The sequence below is a fragment of the Mesoplodon mirus genome, assembly GCF_964341445.2.
Source record: "Mesoplodon mirus genome assembly, chromosome: 11".
NCBI classification, from domain to species: domain Eukaryota; kingdom Metazoa; phylum Chordata; class Mammalia; order Artiodactyla; family Ziphiidae; genus Mesoplodon; species Mesoplodon mirus.
Genome location: NC_138987.1, coordinates 34,975,913 through 35,003,139, shown reverse-complemented (window position 1 = coordinate 35,003,139; position 27,227 = coordinate 34,975,913). Strand labels below are relative to the sequence as shown.

Genomic DNA, 27,227 nt, shown 5'->3' with positions numbered 1-27,227 from the left:
GCATGTGGCCAGAGGCCACCAAAATGGACAGCACAGCTATCTAGAATCAAGTAGAAATTCAACTAATTTCCAGCTAAACAGAAAATAGCACCAAAGCCACCCCAACTCCATTTTTCTCCCCTCCCGTCCCCAGAGCACAGGGGCCCAGCCTCCTTGCCTCTCTCGGAGCCACTGGCTCCTCTGGTCTCACCTGTCCAGGTAAGGAGACCCGCGTGAGCCCCTGCCCACCCTGCACGGGCCCCCGCACAGCCCCGAGTCCTTGGTCACCCCACCTCATGCTCTAGGGGACCAGGGGCTGTAACCAGGCAGGAATGTCACCAGGCAACAGGCCTCGGGGGAGAGCTCAGATCTCCTGCACCTGCCCACCAGCCTCCAGGGTGCCCACGGGGCGGGGCGAGGCGGGGCGGGGCACTGCCTGCCTCCTGCCTCCGGCCTGTTTACATGCTCAGTCACAGTGCTGTCCCCAGCCCAACGGGAGGCCCGTGGAGCTTGGGGCCACAGGCCACAGGGGACAAGGGCCAGACACCCCGGCCATGGCTGTGGGCCATTGATCCAGCCCAGGCTGGCTGGGTAGGGGGTGGGGAGACCTTGGTCTGGACAAACAGAGGCTCTGAGGTCTGCGTGCAGCAGGCCCGACACCCACCTGCCACTCCCAAAGGTAAGCGGGGACCTCCAGGCCAGGGGACCAGGATCTATGAATGACCCGGTGACAGCGTCTACCCGGAGAGCCAGGCCTGGCTCCCTGGGTCTTAAGCCAACTGCCCTGCTCTGAGGCCTGGTCTGCTGGGCCTCACGGGCCAGAGAGTGACCCAGTGAGCAGAAGGCGAGGGGTCCATAGAGCTGGGGTCGGAGGCCAGATGTACGGACAGGCATGGGGCAGTGGAGGGGCTGCAGGTTCCGGGTGCTGGGACGCCTGGGGCTCAGCTGGGGCTGGTGGACTCTGGGGCAGGGACGGGGCAGGGGAGAGGCCTGGTCTGCCAGTCTGAGCACCCCACCCTGATTCTGGGCTGGACAAGCTGCCCCCTCCGTACGCAGGTACCCCACCTGGGCTTTCCGGTATGGGAGACAGGCCCAGAGCCCCCTGACACTACACTATACAGGGGGCAGGCTCAGAGTTGAATGCGGTTGTGTGTGTGTGTGTGTGTGTGTGCAAGCGTGCATCTAGCAGTTTGTATGTCACAGATAGCTGTGCGTGTACTTCAGCGTGTTCCCATCTGTGTACATCTGTGTGTGAATTTATGAGTTTGTGTATGGAAGGGACTTTCACACATTCCCCCCACGCCTGGGGACTCAGAGTCAAAGCAGCTCATGGTAGGGATTGACTCTAGGCCCGAACGGCCTCCCTGGTAGGTCCTAGATAAGAATCCCAGCTCTTCCTCACTCTGCTCTGCCTTACTCTGGCTGAGTGACCTCGAGTACGTCCTTTTCTCTCTCTGTACCTCAGTTTCCCCAGCCATTAAGTAGAGACAGCAAGGCTGCTGGAGGTTGAAATGGAATTCAGCTGTGGCGACAGCCAGCACAGGCTGGCACGCGGGAGGAGGAACGGCTCTGCCCCAGTGAGCTCAGCCTCCTGTGGGCAGACCGAGGACCCGCCAATGATCAGAAGGGCAGGAGGGGCTGAGGAGCAGGTGCCAGGCTGGGGTCCAGGTTCTTGGATCAGGCGAGAAGCCTCAGGCCCCTGTGGAAATTGGGGGTACACCCAGTCCCTCTCTCCAGGCACTCACCTTCAGGGGGACATGGGGGACAGAAAGAATACCCCCAAGATGAGCTGTGCATTGATGGGGGTGGCCCAGGATGCTTCAGAGGAGCAGCCACCCCTCCAGAGGCACTCTGGGAGGGCTGCCAGGAGGAGGTGAGAGCTGAGCTGAGGTGTGAAGGGACCAGGTCAGGAGGTGGGCAGCCCAGGCAGAAGGAAGAAAGCAGATGGTAAGCAAGAACTTTCAGGGTTCAAGAAGCAATTGTGTGATGCTCTTCACCCAGCGCAGCCTAAGAGCCCTAGATCTGTTAAAGGTTTCTACCATCTTCATTTTTAGAATCAATCACTGAGAAGTCCAGTGTAGCTGGGGTGCAGCAAGGGAAGAGCGGGAAAGGGGAGAAGGAGGCAGAAAAAGTTGGCCAGGCCACACGTGCACCCAGCACCCTGGCCCAGCAGGAAGGAACCGCTCTCTGCTCTCAGGGCAGGACACACAGGGCAAACAGAATAAAGCCCCTGCTCTGGTGCAGCTTCCAGCCAGGGAGGACACAGACCAAGGACACAGAAGCATATTCTGCTATTTTAGTCTTGAAAAGAGCGATAAAGAAAAATGTAGCAGAGAGAGGGGAGTGGTCAGGGCAGGTCTCACTGAAGAGGTAACATTTGAGCAAAGACTTGAAAGAGGTAAATGAGCAGGTCATGAGGCAAGACTGAAGGAAAAGCATTTCTGGCAGAGGGAACAGCAAGCGCCAAGGCCCTGAGGTGACCTGTACTCCATCTGTTGACGGTCAGGAGCTGGGTGTGGCTACGGTAGAAGGAGGGAGAGGACAGAAAGGTGCACAAGGGCCATATCACGGAGTCCCTGGTGGGCTGTGACGAGGGCTTTGGGCTCTGTTCTAGGCGGGGCTTGTGAGCAGGGCACGTCGTGAAGACCCCTCTGGTGGTCATGTGGGAACTGGCTAGTGAGGGTGGCCGGACCACTGGCTAGTTTAAGAGTCAAGGCGACAGATGATATTGACCTGGATGATGGTGGGAGGCACTGAGGTGTCAAGAAGAGGTTGGGTTCTGGGGTTAGTTGGAAGGTAGAGGCACAGACTTTTCTGGTGACTAGATCCTCAAAACAATGGGGCAACCATTATATAATAAGAATAAGAGACAGGTCATCTTCACAACTGTCAGTTGTCACAACTGTCCACCTCCTGCTGGGCTATCAGCCCCAAGAGGATGGGAGTGAGGTCTCTTATATTCACCAGTGTGACCCCCGTGCCCATCACAGAGCCTGGCACCAAGCAGGTGCTCAATATAAATGGAGGGGTCTGGTGACTGAATCTAGGACACCAGAGACCAGCACCGTCTTCCATGCCCTTGCCTCTGAAGTCACCAAGATGTAGGAGAGAGCACTGCACTGGGAGTCTGGAGCCCTGGGGGCTCTACTCACCCATTCTTTCTTTTTTATTTTTTCTAATTGTATTTTTTTCCATTTTAATTCAGTTTTTAAAGGTTACTTCCTACTCATCCACCCTTTCCCGGAGGATTTGTTCAGGTGGCAGGCCCTGTGCTGGGTTCTATGGGGATCCAGAGGTGAATAAGACACAGGCCCGCCTTTTTTTGTGGGGGAGAGAAACGAAGCCAAAAGCCAGTCAGATTGTTGATCTGACCAAGGGCTGCCTAGGGGAGGAGGTGGCTTACTCTCCAGGGCCCAGAGCCCATCGCTGGGCAGGTGGCCTTGGAGCTGGCCTTTAAGGGTCCCACCGTCCTTTAGGCAGAGGGTGTGTCTGTACAAAGGTGCATCTTGTGGACCTGCAGGGTGATGTGCGTGACGGAAGGTAGAGCTCCAGGGACGAGGGCAGCAGCCTGGCCATGGAGGGTCTTGGTTGCCACGGCAAGGGGTTTGGAGGTGGCTGGGAACCTTGAGGGGTTCTGAGCAGGTGAATGGCTGGAGGTGGGCAGGGAGAGCTCTCTGGTGACAACGTGGAGGAGGGGCTGGAGGAGGATCTGGGAGGCAGGAAAGCAGTTGGAGGCTGCCCCAGGAGTCCAGGTGGGAGGCAATGGGAACCCCAGGTGTATGGCCCGCCCACCAATTTGGGCTGTGTCTAATCTTGGGTTTTCTCAAAATGGGATCTTCTGTGATACTCAGAGTTCTCCCAGATGAATGTGAGAACCATTTATGAGGGAGGCAAAATCCATGGAGTGAAAGAAAGCCTGGCTTGGGGGATGGGGAGAGGAAGGGTGAGGCGTACTGAGCCTCCTACCTGGGACTGCTCCCCTAGGTGCCTCCTCTAATGGACCTATGACCTTCTCTGAGCCTCAGTTTCCCCTCGTACCCTGTGAGGCAGTAGAGCAGAGTGGTCAAGACGTTATTCTGGAGACAAACCGCTTGCGTTTGCAGCATGGCTCTGCCGCTAACCAACTGTGGGATCTCGACCAAGTTGCTCAATCTCTCTGTGCCTCAACTTTCTCATCTGTAAAATGGGGATAATAAGAGAGCCTATTCCCCCCTCCCCCAGGTCTGTGGAAGGCTTACATGAGACAGTGCGTATAAAGCACGGGAAACAATTCAAATAAATGTCAGCTGTGATCACCTCTGTGCTCCCCGAGTCCCCAGTATCTCCTTGGTGATCCAGACTCAGAGTAAAATAGGGATGTGCCTCTCTGGCAGAGGGAGTGGACCTGGGCTGTGAGAGGGCAGAAGCCGGCCCGTCACTGGGCTTTCCCGGCTCTAGCCACCCAGTCAGCTCATGAGGGACAGCCAGTTTCATCAGGGGTGCCCTGGACACTCCAGGCAGTGGGTGGGGATGGAGGGGCTGCCCCACCCATCGCAGGACCCTTCCCATCCATGGCCCTGGCCCCATGAAAGCCAGCAGGGCCTGATACAGATGTCCAGATGTCCTCTGGTTGGGGTGGAGGGGAGTCTTATACCCAGGTGAGAATCACCAGCAGTCACCTCCCTTCCTTGCATCCATGGGGGCCACTCAGGAGATCCCTGTGGCTGGAGCCAGAGATCCTTGACTGAGAACCTTTGAGCATCACAAAAGATCCCCGTTTTCAGAAACCCTCTGTGTGAAAATCCAAGACCCAAAGCAAAGGACACCCCGCCCACCCACCCACACACACCTGGGGATGTATTTTAAAGCCGCAGTGGCCTTTTGGGATATGGTAAGAGGAGGCTAATTTCCCACTTGCTCTGCTGGTGGGTGGGCAAGTGAAGGACCTTCTCTGGACTGTGGGAAAACCTGCCAGAGAAGCCAAATAGCACTCAGAAGCTTGTCTGGGGGTCTAGAGACACAGCCACTGGTCTGGGGCAATGACCAGGGTGGCATTCAGTTATTATTTCATCATGATTTGTTAATTAACAGCTCATTTACAGGAAGTAGCCCAGAGTAGTGGAAAGAGAAGGGAGTCAGACAGCTGGGCTCGACCCCCGCTTACCTGCTGTGTGATCTTTGGCGAGTGGCTTAGCCTCTCTGGGCTTCAGTTTTTCCATCTGCAAAATGGGCTGGTTGTCAATGCCAGACATTCAAATCACATTGGGAAAATGAGGCTAGGAAACCCCTGGACTGAGTTGTTGCTAAAACATTCTGGGTCTTAGTTTCCTCATCTGTCCAATGGGTGCAGAACCTTGAAAGGCTTTTGGAGGTTAAGCAAGATAATACATGTAAAGTGTCTACACAGAGTGGGCTGAGGAAGAGCATGGGGACAATGGTCCCCACATCCTGGTGACCAGAGGATTAAATGGGGTGATATCCGTAAAATGTCTTGCACAGACACTAAATGAATATTAGTTTTTGTCTCCTTCTCCTTCCTCTGCCCCTAAGAGACTTTGGGGCAGTGGGGAGACAAGAGGGGCAGCGCTCCTTGGAAGGCACTCCCTGGCTCAGCACAGAGCCGGCTCAGGGCTTCTGGGGGAGGGCAAAGTGAACGGATTGAATCGATGCTGTGGAAGCTTTGCTATTGAGAAACAGGAGGAAGGAAAAAACATCCCCCGAATGGGAGGGAAGCTGAGGGCAAGAGGAGCTGGTTTACAGAAACTTGTACTCCATGTATGCACCCCAGTTCCATCTGCGGGTACCTTGGGGGGTGGGGTTCAGGCAGTGAAACCTCCATCTCTCCTCTGACCGCAGATGCAAAGGTAGGGATTCTGGAGCCAGACCAGGTCCAGCTGGTCATCTGGGCGAGTTGCTCTGAGATGTGCTTCGCTCCTCTGAGCTGGCTCAGTGTCCACTTTCAACTACTGCTACCTGGCATTATTCTCGTCCTCCTCCTCCAAAAGGCAGGGGTGCCGTCTTACTTCTGTACGAGGCTGGCGTTCAGTAAAGCCTCCCTTGCAAATGCCAGGCTGTTTCCAACCCAGGTCTGTTTCCTTGCCAGGATGCCCATGGCTGAGGCCCCCCAAGCGGCTGGCGGGCAGGGTGATGGAGGTGATGGCGAAGAAGCAGAGCCGGAGGGGATGTTTAAGGCCCCCGAGGACTCCAAGAGAAAAGTCCGCGACTACCTCCGCCTGGCTCCCCTGTGGCTGGCCCTGGTTGTGTTGGCTTCAGTGGGGGTCCTGCTCTGGTATTTCCTAGGTAACTGCGGGGCCCTTGGGAGAGGTAACCTGGGGAGGACTTGGGGTGGTCGAGGGAGCACAGCAGGACAGATCAGGATTCCAGGCGCAGCAATGCCTAGAAACCACTGTGCGACCTTGGACAGGCACTTCTCTCAGAGTCTCCGTTCCTGTCCCGCGAGATGGGAGTGCAAGTTCCTTGCTGGGGCCTAGTGCCCCCAGTTCCCAGCAGCTGCGGAAGGAGTGCTCTCCCAGTACCCAGTTCTTGTAAAGTGACAAGCTGCAGGGGTGTAAACATCGCCTCCCCTTGCCTGCAGCCCTCCTGGGTTGCCCCTGGGGCTTGGAGCCGCCTGGCTCAGCTGGAGGAGGCCCAGTGCTGCTGGTGGTGCCTGGCACCAAGTAGTGCGTCTGCTCACTGGAGCCCCACCTGGGAGCTCTTCTAGGGTGGGGGCCATAGCTCTGTCAGCTCCGGGTCTCCAGGGCCCAGCATGAATGGGGATGAAGGGGAGGGGGGCACAGAACCCAGGGGTCCAGGGGGGCGTCCATGCACGCAGATGGCGTTATACCCCAGCATGGGCACATGTGGAATTCAACCCAGAGGGAATGTGGGTGCAGCGGGGGCGGGGAGGGCAAGAACGTCCAGAGCACGTGGCTCAGGCGTCTCCCGTGTCCTGACGTTTGACCCTCCCTCTCTGGTATCACGGCCCTCAGTCAGTCCCCTGGAGCCCCAGAAGCAACTGGCCCATGTTCTGGGTCCATTCGTCCATCCTTCTATTCATTCATTCAGTACTGAGGACCTCCTATATGCCAGCTCTGTGTCAGGTTGTAGAGATGGTTCTGCTCTCACCATAAAGCTTGGCATGTGCTAGGACAGAGAAAGCTGAGGGCGTCCCGGTGGAACCCTAGCAGGGACAGCCCACCTTGCCCAAGTGATCAGAGACCTCCCATTAAACCTCTGCAAAAGTTAGGTCATTTTCTTACTGACTGCATCTCCTGGTGGAATTTCAGGTCCACTGAAAGGAATGGGGACCCATTTTGGAGCAGCCACTGGGGAGATCAGCCTCAGCCCAGCTCTAAAGGGGGTCGAGGTGGGGGGGTATTCTGGAACCCCCGGGTTGAAGCTGTTAGGAAGTCTGGGTCTGATGAGGACCCACCTGCCGTGATACCGGATGGATTGTGATTCTGTTCGGAGCCGAGCAACGCAGGCCGGGAGTGGAAGCTGTGTGCATTTCACCACTGGCAGGAAGTCAGTGCCCCAGATAACACGGGGCTGCCGAGGCCTCCTTAGGCTGCGGGATAATTAGTCTTCAGGGGAAACCATAGAGAGTCAGGCTGGAGGGCCAGGAACTCACCTGCCCATTGTCTTTCTTCTCAGAGTCTGATTTCTCCTGATTACACTCCTAGAGTGAATCACCCCCCTGGGGGTGGGTGCTCCGTGGGGCTGAGGACCCAGGGGGTGAGTGCCCCAAAGCCTCCACTGGGGGAAGCCAACCCCTTCCCCAGACGGATGAGGACAGAGGAGGCACTTTAGGAGATACGTGAACGATTCCTCCTGCGCTGGGCCAGGCTGTGCTCCGGGTACCGGGCACTGGGCAAGGAGATGGATCAGAGACATGCCGTGTCTGGTCTGGAAGGGGAGCTGGACAAGAGGCCTATTACACTGGAACAGGATAAACCTGAAGGAGCGAATGACTGGTTCAGTGGCAGCCTGACCCAGAAGGTGGCCCAGGAGAGGAGGGGGCGGGGCCAGCTTCCCAAGGCCGGGGGGCCCTGGGCTGGTCCACTTGGAGCCCTGTAGTGGGGCCCTTCATGCGGCCCAGCTGTATCTCCCTGTTCTTCTCCTTCTCCTGCTCTCCTGGGCCACAGTGTTATGCTTTCTTCTCAAACCTCCCTCACCCTCCACCCACTTTGCCCCCTGCTTCAATGAGAAAACGGAACCACTCCGAAGAGAAGCCCCATAGATGTCCTCCCAGCTGTACCCACGTGCTCTCCGCCCATCCCCACGTGTGAACCAGCCCTGCCCCATCTAATGTCAGCTGTCCTCCCAGCCCAGATCCCACTCCCTTTGTCCTCGTGGTGGCCGGGCTCCAGCCATGTCCCCTCTCTCCTCCGGTGGCATCATCCGTCACTGTACAGCGCTTCTCATTGCTCCTGTACCGAATCTCTCTCGTGCCTGCACACACACACACACACACACACACACACACACACACACAGCCATTTCTCTGCTCCCCTTTGCAGCAAATCCCTGTTGTTTGAAAACGCTTCGGCCTCCCGTTCCACGCCTCTTTCGGGCACCCTTTCCGATCTGACTCCCTGCCCCTCACCCCCGAAACTCCAACAGTGCTTGTCGGGGTCACCAGTCCTCACGTTGCAGAATCCGGTGGTCAGTCCTCGTAGTATTTGTCCCATCGGCAGCACGTGACCGGGCGCCTCCCTGCCTCCTCCTTGACACATTGTCCTTACTTGGCTTCCAGGGCGCCCACACTTTCTTTTCCCTCAGCTCATGGTGGCTTCTCCTCCATGTCCTTTCCTGGTGGAGGGACACTCCTCCTCTCTGCTCCCCCCCCGACCCCGACATTCCCTTATTCCCTGAAGATTCCCAAATTTTCATTTCCAGTCTGGGCCTCTCCCTTGAGCGCCACTGTATCACCAGGGCCTGCCCCTCCTCCAGGATGTCTAAGTGCATCTCAGACCCCACTGACAGTTAACTCTCTTGTGAATTGTCAGTCTACCTTTTGAGTATATTTTAAAGGGGCTTTCATTTTTAATTGACGTTTACCAGTTGTTAATATAAAATGATATTGAACTATTGATTTTCCATGTTTCAGAGGCAATGTGTGTTTATATATAAGATTTTTGGAAGTTCGAGATGTTGAGAAAATGGTATATAACTTTAGGGTATCATCAATAGTGACCTACGAAAATCCTTTAAAATTGAAAAAATAATGGAGGGAACATCCCAGATGGTGGCCATTCCATCCTTCCCGTTGCTCCCCTAACTGCTCTCTTTCTTTTACTCCCCAGCCCCAATTTGCCACTAGCAAACCTGGTCCTCTCTAACCCCAAAATATACCCTGACTCCAATCACTTCTCTCCCTCTTCACTGCGCAGCCTGGCCCAGTCTCCCCTGGACCACTCTCACTCGACGGCTGCAGGAGCCTCCTGTAGGTCTCTCTGCTTCTGCCCTTGCCTCCTTAGAGCCTGTTCTCAACACAAAGGCAGAGGGATACTTTTACAAAGCAAATCAAATCATCTAACTTCTCTGCTTAGAGCCTCCCAGGGCTCCCGTCTCACTCAGAGCAAAAATCAAAGTCCTTCCAGGGTTGCAAGGCCCTACATGACCTCCCCCTTCCCCATGTCATCTCCTCCTCCTTCTCTCCCCTAGCTCTCTCCTTGCTGTCCCTCAAACATCCAGACAAGCTCCTGCCTCAGGGCCTTTGCACTTGCTGGTCTGCTGCCTGAAATGCTCATCCCATAGATTAACATCCACATGGTTGATACCATCTCCCTCTTCTCTGGCCTCCAAGTTGCCGCCCACACCAGCCCTTGATTTCTACGCCACTTACACCTCTAACGTGTTTGTCCTATGTTTGTTGTTTATTGTCTGTCTTTCTTGTTAGACTACAAGCTCTGAAGGACAGGTTTGTTTTTTCTTTATTATTTTGTTCATTGTTATACTGGTATATTCCCAAGTGCTCTAGGCCAGTCCCTAAACATAGCAGGTTCTCAATAAATATTTATTGAATGAACGAATAAATGACTGAATAGGGGTATAAACCCTGGACTGTGAATCTATTGTCTTCACATCAGCCAAAACAATCTTTGCAAAACGGAAATCTGATGACGTCAACCCTGATTTTAAACCTTTCATGGTTTCCCTTGCTCATTAGGGAAAGACCAAAATCTTGCCCTGCTGATGTCTTCAGTCTCTTATTACCCCTCTCCCTATCTGATTGCTCCAGCCAAACAGGCTTTTGGCCCTGGTCTTTACCATGATCCCTCTGTCGCAGGGCCTTTGCTATTCCTGCTGCCCTGAAGGTACTTCCCTCTTTCCGCTCTTCCCAGTTTACTCTCCACTCCTCCCATCTCAGATGGAGGGTCACCCTGGCCCAAGTTTTCTTTGTCATGTCCCCCCCTCAATAGCACCTTGTGCTTCTTCAAGATGCTGCTGGCAGATGAATCCCACAGGTTGTATGGTTACTGGGGGAACATCTACCTTACCCACTACTGTCAGCTCCACACAGGGAGACCCATCTGTCTTGGTTTATTAGTGTACCCCACATAGTAGGTGCAACCTGGACAACCCGCTGGACAACACAGAGGTGCTAAACCAAGAACTTGACCTTCTGGGCCCATGTGGGTTTCTTGGCATCTATGTCCTGGACTGATCACTGTGTCAGCTTCTGCCTGGGAGCCTCTGGGACACCATTCGTCAGTGGGTCTCTCTCCTCCCTGGCGTTGTGGGGCCAGTTTGTCACTACACAAACTCTGAATGACAATGACAAAGATGATGATGATGGTGGTGGTGCCTTGGAGGCCCAAGATGCTGGAGGCTGAGCTGGGGGTTCAGGGTGGCAGAAGAAGGTGTGGGGGACACAGGAGCCGTCCCCATCTGCTCCCTTGGTTAACTTTGCTGGTTTCTTCCTGGGTAGGGTACAAGGCAGAGGTGACGGTCAGCCAGGTGTACTCAGGCAGCCTCCGCGTGCTCAATCGCCACTTCTCCCAGGACCTTGCCCGCCGGGAGTCCAGTGCCTTCCGCAGTGAAACCACCAAAGCTCAGACGATGGTAGGAAGGATTGTGGGGATGAGAGGGAAGGATGGTGGGGACAAGAAGGGAGAGGGGAGCGGTCTGATCACGTCAAGCCAGTGGGTTAGTCCATCCAGAACACTCACTGGGATCAGAGCCCTGTTCCAGGCACAATGGAAAGGAGGTGGTGTAGGGTGGTGGGAAAGTTAGTGGGCTCTGGGGTCAAATTCACTTGGACTAAATCCTGATTGTGCCACTTAGTAGAAGCATGACCTTAGGAAATTAGGGCAGTGCAGGGATGCTGCCCGGACCCACCCACACACCCTCTCTTGCCGGGCAATGGCTTACTTCACTGGGGATGGTCTCCCATGGCCAGCACCTGCCACTCTTAGGCCGCAGGACAGCAGCACCCTGAAGGGCGGGCTGGAAGTGCTGAGGAGTTATTCCCAGCAGCAACCCTCAGACGTGAGAGATGGAGAAGGTGGATAAATACCCTGGCTCCCTTGGCCCTTGGTGGGAGCAGTTCTGAAGATGCCCCCGCAGTCTCTCAGAGGTCCCTGTTGGATGGCACCTCAGTTGCCACAGCTCTGGCCGGTACCTGCACAGCCGTGAACGGCTGCCTCCCTGCCCATCTGTCTTCCCCACTGGTGTTCCTTGGAATCACCTCCAAATAAACCTCCTGCCTCAGGACCCGCTTCTGGGAGACCCACCCAAGGCTCTCTTTCCTTTCGTGTAAAGTGGAGTGATAACAACAGTGCCTGTCTGTAGGGCTGTCGTGGGGTTGAAATGAGAGAGGAGAGAGAGTGGACATTACCTCTATGCCGTTCAGAGTGCTGTAAGAACCCACAGCCCTGCCGCTCCACCCTGCCAGTGGCACTGCCCACTGAACACGTGCAAAGACCAACCAGCTGAGCTCCCGTGGCTGGTGGCTGGGGCTGAGGAGGGGACTCAGGAGCCTAGTGGGGCTTCTCAGAGTCGAGGAGTGACTTTTGATGAGGGGGAGAGGGCACTGGTGGTCTGACTGAGGTCAGAGCTGGTAGATGTGGAGGCGTCAGGGGCAGTGCCCGGGTGTAGGGGGAGGGGTAAAAAGATGGAATGAGGTTTGTTTCCCGGTGTGGCCACTGCCCACCGTATGACCACGGGCAAGCCTCTCTACCCCGTAGGCTCCTCTGTCAAGCAGGGCTGCTGGGAGGGGCAAAGGGCATCCCAGGGCAGGAGGGGGTTTCTACAGAGGGTCACCAGGGGGCTCTGCTTGTTTCCCCTCCTTTTAGCTCAAGGAGCTCATTGCCAGCACCTGCCTGGGTACTTACTACAACTCTAGCTCCGTCTACTCCTTTGGGTGAGTCACCTGGGCCCCACGACCGGCCCCTGCTAGAACCTTAGACTCAAAGAATGAAAGACACTGTAGGCTTCTGAGGCAATGGCTTCATGTTTTAAAATGGGGAAACTGAGGCACGGAGAGGAAACTTGGCTTCCTGCGTGTGACCTCCCTTCACCCAGCTTGGCTTTCTCATCTGGAGAATAGGCACAATGGTGTGGTAGGGATTACCCTAGACAGTGGCTGTGGCACCCTTAGCAGCGGCCTGATGGGTATCAGGTGAGGACATGGAGGAGTGGTAGGCAGCTGTCCCATTCACTTATGACAGGGTCCGCGGCACACAACCTAACCTCTCGTGCCTCAGTTTTCTCATCTGTGAAATGGGGCTGTTGAGAGCCCCTCCCTCAGAGGTTGTTAGGAGGCTTCCAAGTGATAGTGGAGAGCAGAGCCTGGCAAGTAGTAAGCGCTCAACGCTCATGAGCCGCAGTTGGTGTCCTCCCCCAGCTCCCATCAGGAGCAAGGTGCTGGGCGGGGCCCAAACTCCAGGCTCCGCCCCCAGCCCCTCTCACTGCTGCCGCATCAGGGAGGGACCGCTCACCTGTTTCTTCTGGTTCATCCTCCAAATCCCCGAGCACCGCCAGCCGATGCTGAGCCCCGAGGTGGTGCGGGCCCTGCTGGTGAAGGAGCTGCTGTCCACGGCCAACAGCTCGGCCCCTGCTCCCTACAGGGCCGAGTATGAGGTGGACCCCGAGGGCCTGGTGATCCTGGGTCAGTACTGGGGACGGGGAACGTGGGACGGTCTGGCAAGGCCTGAGAAGGCTGCCGCCAGGGCTGGGATGCTCTTGGGGATGGGCCCCCCACGGAGTGGCCAGGAGCCAGGACTGAGGGGCAGGGCATGGGGCAGGGTGGGCAGTCAGGGTTAATGTCAGACAGGCTGGCTCTGACAGTCTCTTCTATTTTTATTTTGTATTTCATTTTATTTATTTATTTTTGATCTCTGTTTATTTGTTTGTTCGTTTCCTTTTAACAGAAGCCAGTGTGAAAGACATAGTTGCCCTGAATTCCACGCTGGGTATGCGACTTTGGTTTTTCCTCCCCACTTTCCTTTTGAGTTGGTGTTTTCCTTGGTTTGGTTGAGTGTCAGGGGTCTACATGGCTTCTATGGGTGCAGGGGGCATGGTCTGGGGTTACCCAGGGGGCACCATGGTGGCCTCAGTGATGAGTCCTGAGCAAGACTGGGGGCGTGTGGGGGGAGGGGAGGAGGTGTTGTGCACATGTGAACACGTGTGTGTGTGTGTGTGTGTGTGTCTCTTGTACAAAAGTGTGTGTGTGTTGCGTGTGGGGGGTGTGAGCGAGTAGCAGATTTATTTGCACATCAATGTGACCCTACTTTTCTATCTTGGAATTCCATTTGCCCACAATCTACCATTTCCACTGACGGTAGAAAATAATCTTGCCGATTCGAGGTATATCAATCACTTTGGCTTTAAAACTTGGTCTTTGGGAGATATTTCTGTCACATTCAAGGATACTCCCTCCAACTTTTCCTTCCCTTTCTCCGCCAGCCAGGCTAATGTGCCCTCTCCTCCCACCCCGCCCCCATGCCCCATTGCTAGAGTCACCTTGCTTTTCTCCAAGGGGCTCCAGTCTTCCCACTGAACCCTGGGAAGCAAAGCACCAGCAGGACCACCATGCTGCACAGCACCAGGGAGCACTGCCCACATTATGGTCTGTGAGTCTGGAGACTCCTGCACTTGTGCAGTGTGTCACCTAGGCTACTGTACCCTGTGGCTCTGAGCATGAGTTCCAAAATTCCCAGATTCTTCCTAGACTGCCTCGGGAGGCAGAGCTGAAATCCTGGTTATACCTTTCCTGACCTTCCTCTCCTCCCATGTGGCTGGTCACATGCTTGTTTCCTTGGTGAATGGAGGTGATGGAGTCAAAGGACACTTTTCAAATACTGAAAGTCATGATTCTCATACAAAGGTATGAGCACATGTCAAAGATTTATTTAACTCACCGATGAAGGGACCAGTAGGATGTTCCCTCCTTGTGTCCAAAGGAGAGCACAAGAAGCAGATCTTGTGCTTATCTATCGTCTGTCTATCATCTAACACTGCATTGGTGCCCATGTTGCTCTGACCCTTGGTCTGGAATGGGCCTTTCCATTGCCCTTGCCTGTGCTGGGTGTCCACGTGTCCCCAAGTTTCTGGCAGTTGCTTTTTAATGATCCTTACTTAGTTCAGTGCATGTCCAGAGCCCCCGCCCTCCTGGAGCGCAATGCCTAATGGGGCAAGGATGACAATTCAAGTCCTCTAAATGGGCTTTTGGGGCAGTTTGTCCATGCCAGGCCCCATGCCTGCTCTGAAGACACCAGCTGACCGTGTCCTCACCCCTGCCCTCGGAGGAGCTCTGAGCCCCATGAGGGAGACAGACACATAAACAGAATCTCACATCACCAAGTGCCAGGGTTAGAATAGAGGTCCTGGAGGCAGTGCAGAAAGGGAATCGTTCTGCCCTGGGGACAGAGGTGGACCCTGGGGGCTGTGACCCAAAGCAGAGGAAGGGATGTGCTTCTAGAGGGAGGAAGGAGTTGCTCCTGACCGGGGGGTCCTGGAAGCCTTCATGGGGGAGGGGGCAACAGACTCAGGATTGGGGGATAGGTAGGAATCTGTCAGGTCCAGCAGGGAAGGGGCACTCTGGGCAGAGGGAAGAGCATGAGCAAAGGCCGGGTGAGGAGAACACAGAAGGCAGTTCCATTTACTTTCTCCCAGGCTCCCCAAAGATGTTTCTGATTATCAGCAGAGACCAGCACATCCCTCTCCACTTAATTTGCTTCAAAAAAAAAGTAATTATTAAAATGGCAAAAGCAAAGCATCAGCTTGGAGCAAGATTTAAAGAATATAAACGCCTAGGAACAGCGGGGCACCTTTCCCCAGGGGTCCTGACCCTTCCCCTTGCAGATGTCAGAGGTCTCTCCCTGGGGAGGTCGGCTCCCCAGCTGGAGTCCGGATGGCCAGGGAAGACGGGGTGGAGCAAGAGGCAGCAGTATCAGAGCAAAGCCTGTTCATTCACCTCCATTCCCTTCCTGGTCCTCAGAACCACACAGAGAAGGAGGTGGGACAGGGGTTAGTACTGTGTCCATTTGACAGAACTCAGGTGGCTGAGCGACTGGCCCAGAGTCACACAGCTGATAAGAGGTGGTGCCGGGATGACCATGCAGAGTCAGGACTTCCTGCATACCAGGCTGCCCCCACATCCGGGGCTTACTCCCGAATCCTTCTGCTTCCTGGCAGAGCACCCATCCTCCCTGCTTCACAGGCTCATGATGAGGTTTAAACCACATACTTATGGCAGCATACTAGCTTGAGCTCACTTCCTCTCCCCGGGCTGCCTCCCAGCCCCACTGGAACACACTCCCTTCTCTCCACCTGAAGTGAAGCCCTCAGCACGCTCCCCTTATTGCTTGGCCATCCCACTGGTCTCCCGGCCTCCTCAGCTTTGCTACCAGTAGCCAGAGGAGTCTGTGATCCAAGCCTGACCGTGTCCCAGCCCTGCCTAACCTTCCATGGCTCCCACGGCCGCAGGAGGAAATGGCTTCTCTCCCGGGCGTGATCTGGGTCCTGCCTCCCTCCTCCCACTTGCCCTCCTGACTCAAAGTCCCCTGTCCGCCCTGGCCTGCAGCCCTTTCCTCACTCTGTGACCTCCCAGGACTTCCCTGGGAGCCCTCACTTCCGAGCCATTCCGCCCAGTGCCTGCATCTTTCCCTGCTGCTCTTGTTGCTCCCGGGAAGTGACGGGACCTTTCTCTGGCACTCGCCTGGCATGGAGAGCTCAGTGAGTGCTAAGGGAACGAACGAATGAACCAATGAATGAGTGCATGGTTGAGGAGGCTGGGGATGGGAGCAGTAGGAAAACAGAAAGCTGGGATATAACATATCTGGGCTGATCTCCATCCAGCTGCTCTCCCCGCCCCACCCCTGCTTGGGTGAGGACCTGACAGGGCTGGGCCCACTGTGGGTCTCTCCTCCCAGCTAACAGGGGTCAGGGGGCCTGTCCCTCTCCCCACTCCAGGCTGCTACCGCTACAGCTACGTGGGCCAGGGCCAGGTCCTCCGGCTGAAGGGGCCCGACCCCCTGGCCTCCAGCTGCCTGTGGCACCTGCAGGGCCCCGAGGATCTCATGCTCAAACTCCGGCTCGAGTGGATGCTGGCTGACTGCCGGGACCGGCTGGCCATGTATGATGTGGCTGGGCCCCTCGAGAGGAGGCTTATCACCTCGTGAGTCCCTGGGAGGGCAGTGGGGGGAAGGCTGGGAAGGGGGTGACGGTGTGGGGTCAAAGCCACACCCAGTGTTCTGAGACAAGGGGCTGTGTGACCCCAGGCCCTGGTATTTGGTATCCGGTAGAGAGTGAGGCCAGCCCAGAGGGAGATGGTGAGAGGAGACTGGAAATGGTTATGTGCTGTGAGCAATCCCCTTCCCCTCCCCCAGCCTCAGTTTCCCCACTTGTAACAGAACAGGTGTACTAGATGACCCCTAAGGTCAGCTCTGGGAGGCGATGTGATCTTGTTAGAATGCTCCAGAGTCTGGCAGCCCCAGACTTCCAACCATACTCTACTGCTTTCTAGCAGTGTGCCCTAAGCCAAGTTACTTTGCCTCTCTGTGCCTCAGTTTCCTCACCTGTAAAATGGGTGCACAGCCATGCCTACCGTGCAGGGTTATTGCGAGGATTTAACTCAGACCTGCTGGGCCAGGCTCCTCACACACAGCAAAGCTGTCCATTATTACTATACATTAAATGTATCCATTAACATCCAGTAACTGCTATCCATTACTACTATCATTATATATAGTCGAGTTGGGGCTGAGTCACGGAGGGCATGGAATGCCAGGAGCAATCTGAACTTTAATACTTTCTAAGTGAGGAACTAACAGAACGTTCTTGAGCAGAGGAGAAGGGCTTTAGGATATGACATGGAATGCAGAAGGCGGGCAGGTGGTGGGCCGTGGGGAGACCATGAAGGGGCTGGAAATGGCCTTGGCCTCCAGGAGCCTGATCACCCCCCCACGGGGTGGGAGAGGGGCGTAGGTCTGTAGGAGGTCAGGGGACACCCGGGGCACCGGGCTGCTGCCTCCTCTGTCTTTCTCAGGCACCCAGCTTCCAGCTTGAGGGATGGGGGGTGGGACCTGCATGTTCAAGATCAAGGGCAGTCCTGAAGGGTGAGCTGGGTGAAGGTTCTCCCCCGGCCCTCTCCCCGGGGGCCTCTCTGACTCTCCAGGGTCTGAGGCTGCGCTCTCATCTGCAGCCCTCCCCGCCCTGCCACGTGCTGACCGCAATCTGGCATGTACGTGGGCTGGGTTCCTGGAGGGCTCTGGGGAGCACAGAGAAGCCAGACACAGCTCATTTCCAGGCCTGATGAGGGTGGGGACGCTTCAGCGCTTTCCCTGGGGCTTCTCCAAGTGCCCCCCGCATCCTGCTGTTGCAGAGGGGACCTGACTGCCGACTCAGCTCTGTCCCTACTCACTGTGGCACCAAGTGGTTCACTCCGTCTCAGACCCTTGGAGAAGGTGTAAAATGATGGGTCAGAGAAGACTGGGGAAGTCCTCAGACTTGCACCCCAGACCATGAAGGGGGGACTTCGGTGGTAATGGGAAGACGGGGGGGCGGGGTTGGAGGGTGGGGGGAGCTGGTGGGGCCTCCACCAACTTTCACCTTGTTTTAGTTACAACAAGGGCTCAGCTGCTAAGTAAATAAAAGAAATCCCTAATATTAAAAGCAACCATTAAAGGCGACCTCAGGTCCCTCTTAATCCGAATATTTTACCTCCCACCTCCTGGAGAAAAGGAGCAGTGGAGGCGGGGAGGGCCTGGTACCGGAGGGTGGACCCCTCCCCCCGCCCCCCCGCAGTGAGATCAAGCCAGCGGTGGTCAAAGCAGGAGGACGAGGAAGTAGGGACCAGTGCCTGGGCAGGCGGAGGCCAGGGGAAATGCCCCTTCCCAGGACCCTGGGGCACCAGGACCCTCCTGGGGAAATTCCTGGGATTGCTCAGTCTTCCCTCCACAGCGGCCAGGGTTGCCAGGGCTGCTGTGGGTGGTGTTTTTGAGGCTGTGCTTGGATTTCTCGCACTTCCCTGGGTGCCTGCAGCCCCCCACATGGCCGCCCACTCCCACCGGTCAAGGCCAGAGCTCCAGGGCCGGCGCCCCGGCCAGGCAGTACCTTGCAGCTGGATGTTGGCATGCCCCCTCCGGGGGAAGCAGGGTTATTAGCTTTCTGGGAATTGGTCTACCGATTAGCAAGGGCTCCAGAGAATTCTGTCGGAGGCAAGGGGAAGTTTGGCAGATGTTGGCAAAGAGTGAGGGAGAGGGAAGCCGGGAGCACCCCACCTGAGATGGGCCGACCATGGGCATGGACAGAGCAGGGGCGCCAGGCGCCGTCACAGGCAGTGCCTAGTGTGGGTCTGTCTCTGCTGTGGACCCAGGGTGGGGCCTTGGCACGTTCGTGATCCTGTGTTTCCCCACCTGGAAACCAAGCGGTTGACCTTGACAATCTCTGAAAAGCCTTTTCAGGGCTGACGTTCCTCTAAGAGTCTAGAATTCTAAGATACTGCTATTATTTCCTCTCTGCCTCCCCCATGGCAAGCTCTGGGTAGAATCCTGGGGTGCCCAAGGGATCACCAGACCGCACACCTGTCTTCTCTCTATTCCAGCCCAGAACAGGGCCAGGGGTCAGGTGTGGCCAGCCAGCGGGTATAGTGCCAGTCTGGTCTGCCTACTGGGCACTCAGGGGTCACAGGGATTCTGAGGGGGTGGAGGGGTGCTATGGGACTGGAATGAGCCATCACAGTCGAATTGTAAGCTCCAGAAGTCTGGATAACCTCTTGGCTTCTCTCCCCTGAGGAGCTGGCCTGACCCTTACAGGGCCTCCATTCAGCCCCCTGGGCCAGAGACGGTCGGACACCTGCCTGAGGACACACAGCAGACTAGCCGAAGACCCAGATGTATAGGCTGCCAATCCTTCCTCCTCTGCTCCTCCCGGAAACCTGCTGCCCTCCCTGATGCCCGTCTCAGACCCCCGCCTCCCCCCTCGCCACCTTTCTCTGTCCCACCAGGGTCTATGGCTGCAGTCGCCAGGAGCCCGTGGTGGAGGTCCTGGCATCGGGCGCCATCATGGCGGTGGTCTGGAAGAAGGGCCTGCACAGCTACTATGACCCCTTCGTGCTCTCCGTGCAGCCCGTGGCCTTCCAGGGTGAGGGGTCAGGGGTCCCTAGGGGATGGGAGGGGCACAGTGGCAGAAGCCAGGGGTGCTCCTGGGGCTTGCCTTCACCTTCTTTGCTCTGGTTGGGGATGGGATGGGGGAGGGAAGGTTCTGGAAGGGCCTCTGCTCTCCAACCCCACCCCCACCCCTGGACCCCCTTTATCTCTCTCTATTCTCGCTCCATTTCCCCCACCTTCTCCCTCACCCCCTCCCCTGCCCCTCTTTCCCTCCCTCCCTCATCTCCCCCTCATTCTCTCTCCTGCCCTCTTTCTGACTCTCTCTTTCCTGAGTTTACTGTCTGTCTTCCCTCCTCTCTCTGTCCTCCCCTGCCCCCTCTTCCCTCTGTACCCATCCTGGCTGAGCCTGGAGCGTGGGGTCCGCCAGACAACCCTCTCACACCAAAGGCCAACCACACAGTCGTCCCTGGAGATGGCGTAGGATGCTCAGGGGAGGGCGATTCACAGCATTCCTTGGGAAAGGGTCCCTCAGGCTGCCCCACTGAGACTTCCCCACTCCCCTCCTGCTTCCGGATTCCCCCTCCTCCACCCCCTTTCTCAGGAAGAGCACGTCCCCCCCTTCACACCCGATGGCTGGCTGTCCTGGGCTGTCCTGGGCTCAGTGGAAGGGAGGGTTGCAAACAGGAGCTACACAAAGATCCTCTCCCCGCCTCTGCCGGCAGTCTGCCTCTTCCCACCGGCTTTCCCCTCCGTCCCCTGGTGTCCACCCCATTGGTCTCCTGCTGGTGGCCCAGGGCCACAGGTGACCCCTGGGACTCCCTGGAACTAAAGAGGTGCCAGAGCTGCCCGTTCTCATGGGCGTCTCTGACATAGCTCTACGGGGAGGGAATGGGGGGCTTTAGGGCCCCTGACTTCCATGGAAGGTGTTGTGCTAGCTGGGAACACACCTGCTGCCCGTGCCTCGCCCTCTCACTGTGTGACCTCAGCCAAGTTGCTTCTCTTCCCCAAACCTCATCTTTGAAAAGGGGAACGATTCTCCCTCCCCAACCCCCGTAACTGTGAGGCTGGCACAGCAGTGAGCACATTCAGTAAACCGTGAAGGGTTGCACAGCTGATGTCAGTAGCGAACATTTATTGAGCACTTACTACATACCACATCTGTTTAATCCACTCAGCTACACTATGAGGTATGTACTGTTATTGTCCCTGTTTCACAGATGAGGAAACTGAGGCCCAAGGTCACACATTCACACTCAGTCATCAGACTGTACTTTTTAGTGTCAGTAGGGGGCATGGGTTTCAGCTGCCCCCCACCTGCTGGCAGGTGCAGCGGGGTGGGTCCAAGGCACCCTGTGTAACTTCTGTTCTCCGGGCCAAGCCTGTGAGGTGAATCTGACCCTGGAAGGCCGGCTGGAGCTGCAGGGCGTCCTCAGCACGCCATACTTCCCCAGCTACTACTCACCCAGCACCCACTGCTCCTGGCACTTCACGGTGAGCCCACCTACCCTCTGCCCAGAGCACCCTATAGACCTCCGGGGATCCCAACTGGTAGGGGAGCACTGTCCTGCCTCTGCTGGAGCACCCACAGGCTGAGCTCTGGGTACCAATCCTTCCAGGGTGGGTGGGATGTCTCTGTTGCCATGGCGACGCCTGTTTGCTGAGTGACTGACAGACCTCAGCCCCAGCTGGCACTCTGTGTTGGCAGGCCTCTTCCCCGCTTTGTTGTCCTGGGAGGTGGGACCACCACCTGGCCGCAGCCCATGGGCCACCTGGTGACTAGCTCCTCTGTCCCAGGTGCCCTCCCTGGACTACGGCTTGGCCCTCTGGTTTGATGCTTACACTCTGCGGAGGCAGAAATACGACATGCCGTGCACCCAAGGCCAGTGGACCATCCAGAACCGGAGGTACCTGCGCGGAACCCCCTTCCTGTCCCTGCAGGTAACCCCCCTTGGGAGCCCAAGTCTGGGACCTCAGAGGGGCATCATGCGAAGAGAGCAGAGGTCAGACCTGTTGCCTCACCCTTGACCCAGTCCCTGTCCCGGCCCCCAACCCGGGCCTCAGCCTCTCCTCTTGCCACCCGGAAGTCTCAGACACACATATGTCATCAGCCACCTTGGATGTTGATCCTAGTTAGAGTGAAATGGTTTCATTTCCTTGGGTGCTGTCACCCCAAATCCTTAAATGAGACGATGCAGAGCCACAGGACTCAGCAGTGCTGGGGTGTCTTTCCCTAAACCCGCCCAAGTGCAAATGGAGGCATCTCTTGCCTTATCCTGCTCCCTGCTGTTGGCCAGATTCAAGCGGCTTCCCGACTGTGAAGCTGCAGAGCCAGTGTCCATGCCGCTCTTGCTAACCTGACCACTTCCCAGGGCCACCCTGAATCACCCGCGCCCCCTGTGGGGCGCCAGCCCTTGCTATCTGTGCTGCCCTTGGCCCCCCGGTGACAAAGTTCCTGAGGAAGAATTGAGTCCCTTGTGGAGGTGGGCAGGACACAGCGTGGCCAGGCCATCCTCTGGTCAGCATGCCTGCAGTTTGATCAGTAGGATGAAGGCTGGGAAATGCCCACTGCGGCTGGCACCCTGTGGGCCACTGTTGGTCCTGTCAGCTGCAAAGGAGTTGGGTGGGCAGGGAAGCAGGGAATGGAGGCAGTGCAGATGCTCCTTCCCTGGTCTGGGGAGTGAAGGAGAGAACTAGGGCATTCAAGGGAGGGGATATTTACAATGGGAGGGGCTCTGTGTCTAAATGCTGTGCGGGAGCATCCCTTAGAGGCAGAGAGGATGGGTCAGGCACAGGGGATAACGGGGCGGGAGGGGAGTGGGAGGCATGGAGGGAAAGCAGAAGGACACCTTCCCATGGCTCCATTTTTGCAGGGGGGGGCAGAGGCTTGGGGAAAGAGAAGGGATCTCAAAGTAGCCTTGCAGATCTGGGGAGACCCCTACCCACCTGTGGTCCAAAGATACTGAATAGAAGATTCTACATCTAGTAGCAGATTGGGCCTCTGCTTGCCTTCCAGCCCTGAGGTCCTAGGGGTCTAACAGAGGCTGAGATTCTAATATGCAAGGTTCTTGATTTCTTGGTTTCAAAGATTTTGAGTATCCGAGATTCCAGTACACTAAAATTGGAAAGTTCTAGGACTCTGGAACTCTTGGATTCTGGGGTTGGTGTCCACGTTCACCAATGCTTGTATTTTTTTTTTAATATAAATTTATTTATTTATTTTTTATTTTTGGCTGCGTTGGGTCTTTGTTGCTGCTCGCGGGCTTTTCTGTAGTTGCAGCGAGCGGGGGCTACTCTTCGTTGCAGTGCTCAGGCATCTCACTGGGTGGCTTCTCTTGTTGCGGAGCATGGACTCTAGGCGCGAGAGCTTCAGTAGTTGTGGCACTCGGGCTCAGTAGTTGTGGCGCACGTGCTTAGTTGCTCCATGGCATGTGGAATCTTCCCGGAGCAGGGCTCGAACCTGTGTCCCCTGCATTGGCAGGCAGATTCTTGACCACTGCACCACCAGGGAAGCCCAAGGCTTGTATTTTACTTATCGGTTGATCCTTTTGAAAATCATCAGCCAGACAAAAGGGGACAGGGATTGATGATGCTCGTTGACTCGTCATCATCCCTTCCAGGGATTTTGCAATTTATCAGGGACCATGATTAAAAGGAAAAAGAAGACATGCCGAGGGTGTGAGTTCAGGCCTATGCTGTTTGGGGGTGATGTCAAGTGGTGTGACTCTGGCCCGGTGCTTTTTGGAGAGCAGAAGGCATCTTGTCCCACAGGTCCCAGCATGTGGGTGGCATTTCTGGGCTTGGCTGCCTTGATCCTCTGTGGTGCTCCCTCAGGGCCCCTCCCCACCTGCCTGGGGGCTGCCCAGACTGAGGATGGCTGGGCTCACCCCCCAGTGTCAGGAGCCCAGAGTGACCCTGAGAGTGGTCCTTGATTCACGGTTCTCCACATGATGATAATGTTTTTTTCCCGCCATCCTCTCAACCTCAGAGCTGAATCTGATATCTCCACGAGGGGCTAGGAAGGGGCGAGAAGGGCCTGGGTCTGATGCTCCCGCACTTACCCCCCCACACCGCCATGGCTATTCCATTAGCCGGGAGCCGGGCCCTGGCACCAGGTGCCCCATTCCACCTGCTTGGTGCTCAGCACAGGGCATCAGTTCATGGCCCGACAGCCTGTGATGTCAGAGGCATCATCATTCCATTTCCCAGAGAAGGGAACCGAGGCTCAGTGGGATTAAGTAGTACTCAGATGGGTCCTCAGTCAGGGCCTCTCTCCCATGCCCACCACTAGCCACGAACTGCAGGACACACGGTGGTCCACAACGTGCTCCCCCTGCAGGGCCTTCTTCCTGTATCCCTGACGTAGCCAGGAGGGTCGGGCAAAGGTGTGGGCGCTGGGTGCTGGGACTTCATGAGCTACCCTTGGGTTTCAAGTGTGGGCCACAGATAGGGAGAGTCTTCATCAGAAGGAATGATAGTGCAATGGTGACATTTCAGGCACGGTGACAGAGTCTATCGGGGTTGGAGGGGTCTCACCCTCCCCACTGTCTCAAAGCACCGTTGAGCTATAGAAAGTGGGCTGGGCTGACCATCGAGCCCTACCCTCACCCATTGTACAGGTGGGAAAACTGAGGTCTAGGGAGGACTAAAGACTTGGCTTCTTGTCCTTGTCTTTTTGCACTTTTGAAGTGGTGGCGAGGGACCAGGGTGCAGTTGGGTGGCGGATGGGGTGGGAGGGTGAGGCTTGACAAGGCCCAGAACTCCCACCCCCTCCTCTCTCTTCTCAAGTCTCCCCCACCTGCTGGGGGGTTGAAGATGTGCTTGGGGGAGTCTGGTTACCTGGTTTCTGCATATAACTCTGGGTACACCCCCTTCCTCATCTGTAAAACAAGGGGGTTAGGCCTGCCCAGGGTCCAGGGCCCCAACTTTTTATTATTTACCCATCAGAAAGATGTTTTCCAATAAGTTGTGTTTATTAGCTCCTAATGAAATGTCATTCCAAGTTGGGCTGGAGAGGTGGAAGGAGCTTAGCTGTTGGAATGAGACACAGCAGTGTTCAAACCCTGGCTCCTCTCCTTCCATTCAGCAAGGACTCACCCCTCTCAGCCTCAGGTAACTCATCTGAAAAGTGGGCATGAAGCAGGTCCCCATCCAGGGAGGAGTAAATGAGATCGTGGGTGGAGGACGCCAGCTACTACAGGCCGGGATAGGCAGGAGCTCCAGAAGGCACCGGCCATGAGTTCGTAACTGGCTCTGGACTCTGCACCAGGCAGGCCCAGAGCTCAGGTGCCGTTTCCTTCATCCTCAGCCACCTGGTGAGGAAGCAGGCCCCGCATTGCCTCCTTCATAGACCGATGAGGGACTGAGGCGCAGAGAGGCAAAGGCATTCACACAAAGTCACCCAGCTCGTAACTAGAGAAACCAGAGTGGAGCTAGGCAGTGTGATCCAGAGCATGTGTGGCGGCGTGCGGGCCTGTGTGCGCACGTCCATGCCCGTACGCGTGCTCGTCTAAGTGTTCACGCTCAAGCAGAATCTTCCTACAGAGCCTCCGAGCAGCTGTGCCAGCTGTTCCCTCCCTTGGCCAAGCCATCCTGACTAACGCACTGGCATCCTGCTGAGGGGACGGACAGCTTCTGGGGCTCCCCTCTCATCAGCTCCGAGAGCAGCCTGGGAAGTCCCATCCCTGTCTTCTCAGACCTTCGTTAAGGGTCTGGGGTCCCCCAGTGGAGACTCGTGGCCCCCTGCCCCCAGGCTCCTGCCCGTGTCTGAGTGTGGAAGGGAAGGCAGAGGTGTACCTCCAGACTGTAAGCACCGGACAAACCATTTCCTCTAGTTCTGATCGTTTTTGATAACCATCAGCCTATGTAGTTGCTGGGAAATTCTTTGAATAAACATTTGTTGGAAAATCTGCTTGTGTGGGTGGCAAAGACACAAGAGGTCTGGGGAAGGGTGTAGATTTCCAGGCACAGGATTTGTAGGGAGGGGGAGGCACAGTCCTGGGGCCCAGAATGGCCATTGATGAGGAGCGACAGAGGGTGGGTGTGGGGAGAGGGTGTCTCACCCCTCAGGTGCCAGCACAGTGATGAGGAGAGGCTGGCCCGGGTTCCCTCCACGGGCGGGGCATCCTTGGGCACGTCACCTCACTCCCCTGAGCCTTTCTGCCCTCCCCCCACCTCCCTGTTTTCTCCCCAGTTTCTCCCCAGCAGAGGCCTCCTGCCCTTTGAGTGGCCTGGTGGCAGGGGAGGGAGCTGACCTCGTGAAATCTGGCTGCCAGCTGCTGGGTTTCGCAGAACCCACTCTGGCTGGGAGTCAGTGTGGCACAGGGTTCCCCCTTTCCGGCTCCAGCAGGCCTGAGGAGCCAGTGGCTCTGCCTGTCCCCATCGGTGAAGTGGAAATGGTTGGGCTGATCACAAGAAAAGTGACATCACAGGGGAGGAAGGTGGCAGAGGACGCAAACCCTCACTCAGAAGGCTCTGCGGCAAGAACCAGAAACGATGATGTGCAAAGGGGCCACGCCAGTGTGTAGTCCCTTGAGGCAGGCTGCGTGGGGGAGAGGGAGGGAGGGAGGGACCTGGATAGCTGGGTCACACGTGCCCTGCCTAATTCGGGCAGCCTCTGATCGCTTCCAGCCAGTGTTTCTAGGGCTTATTTTTCAGAAACAAGAATCTAAGATGTTATGTGAAATTAGCTGGCAACTACATTGGAAAAAATGTTTTTAATACTGCATAGGCTAAATAGATCATCTTTAGGCTGAGTGATTCAGCCTGAGTTGCCAGATTACAGCCTCTGCCTTGAATTCTTTTCTGGCTCCTGCTAACGAAGAGCCTTGCCCCAGGAATTCTGCCGCCTCCTGTCTGCCCCAGCCCTCCAGGGTGAGAACTAAATGCTGCCCAGGCTGAGCAGGTTCCTGATTTACCAGGCTGAGCCACAGGCTGATACTGGAATCCTCTCTTGGATGCCAGTAGAGAAATGTCCTATTGGCAGACGCTGGTGCCTTAGAGCCTCTGGCCAAGACTTGAGGTGACCATGCAGCCCTCAAATTCTTATAAACTGAAACATTCCACTGCCCTCCAACCCGGCTCTGGTTCCTTCCCCGTCTCTCCAGTCTCCCGTAACCGTCTGGGGACAGTGCCCCAGGCCCCTGAACCTTAAGCATGTTCAGGAATGCACCTGGTTCCTCATTTCCCCCTTCCCGGTATTTCCCAGCCCCCAGATCTCCTGTCCACTCCCCAGGGCAATTCTCTGGGGATAGTAATCCATGATAGCATTTGTTTATCTACTTTAAAAACAAACAACAACACCCCCTTGCTTCTTTAGTTTTAAAAGGACAAGGACGAGGCTTGTTCAGGAGCGCCCCCTGGTGGCACCTCATCCCGCTCTGGTCCCCCTGGGCTGCAGAGCAGTGGTTCTCAAAATTTTCCGTCTCAGAACCCCTCTATACTCTTTAAAATTATGGAGCACCCCAGAGATTTTTATGCCTTGTATAAAAACTATATTTTTAACCTATATTTACAGTATTAGAAATGAAAACTGAGAACATTTAAAAATATTTATCTGTTCCTTTAAAATAATAAGAAACCCATTACATTTTTTAAAAAATTTATTTTATTTATTTATTTGGCTGTGTTGGGTCTTCGTTTCTGTGCGAGGGCTTTCTCTAGTTGCGGAGAGTGGGGGCCACTCTTCATCGCACTGCGCGGGCCTCTCACTGTCGC

General features: G+C 56.0%; 1 protein-coding gene across 2 annotated transcripts in view; it reads left to right on the top strand.

Moving 5' to 3' along the window:
• Window positions 1–477: 477 nt before the first annotated feature.
• The window catches only part of TMPRSS6 (transmembrane serine protease 6), a 36,540-nt gene continuing 9,790 nt past the window's right edge, over window positions 478–27,227 (top strand). For both annotated transcript variants that reach the window (XM_082634838.1, XM_082634837.1), the window contains exons 1-10: window positions 478–658; window positions 6,062–6,258; window positions 10,892–11,025; window positions 12,258–12,325; window positions 12,888–13,072; window positions 13,335–13,376; window positions 16,378–16,582; window positions 19,412–19,548; window positions 20,839–21,005; window positions 21,309–21,418. In XM_082634838.1, coding sequence (XP_082490964.1) covers window positions 6,063–6,258; window positions 10,892–11,025; window positions 12,258–12,325; window positions 12,888–13,072; window positions 13,335–13,376; window positions 16,378–16,582; window positions 19,412–19,548; window positions 20,839–21,005; window positions 21,309–21,418 — 1,244 coding nt within the window. In that variant the 5' untranslated portion in view covers window positions 478–658; window position 6,062. The remainder of the gene's footprint in view (window positions 659–6,061; window positions 6,259–10,891; window positions 11,026–12,257; window positions 12,326–12,887; window positions 13,073–13,334; window positions 13,377–16,377; window positions 16,583–19,411; window positions 19,549–20,838; window positions 21,006–21,308; window positions 21,419–27,227) is intronic.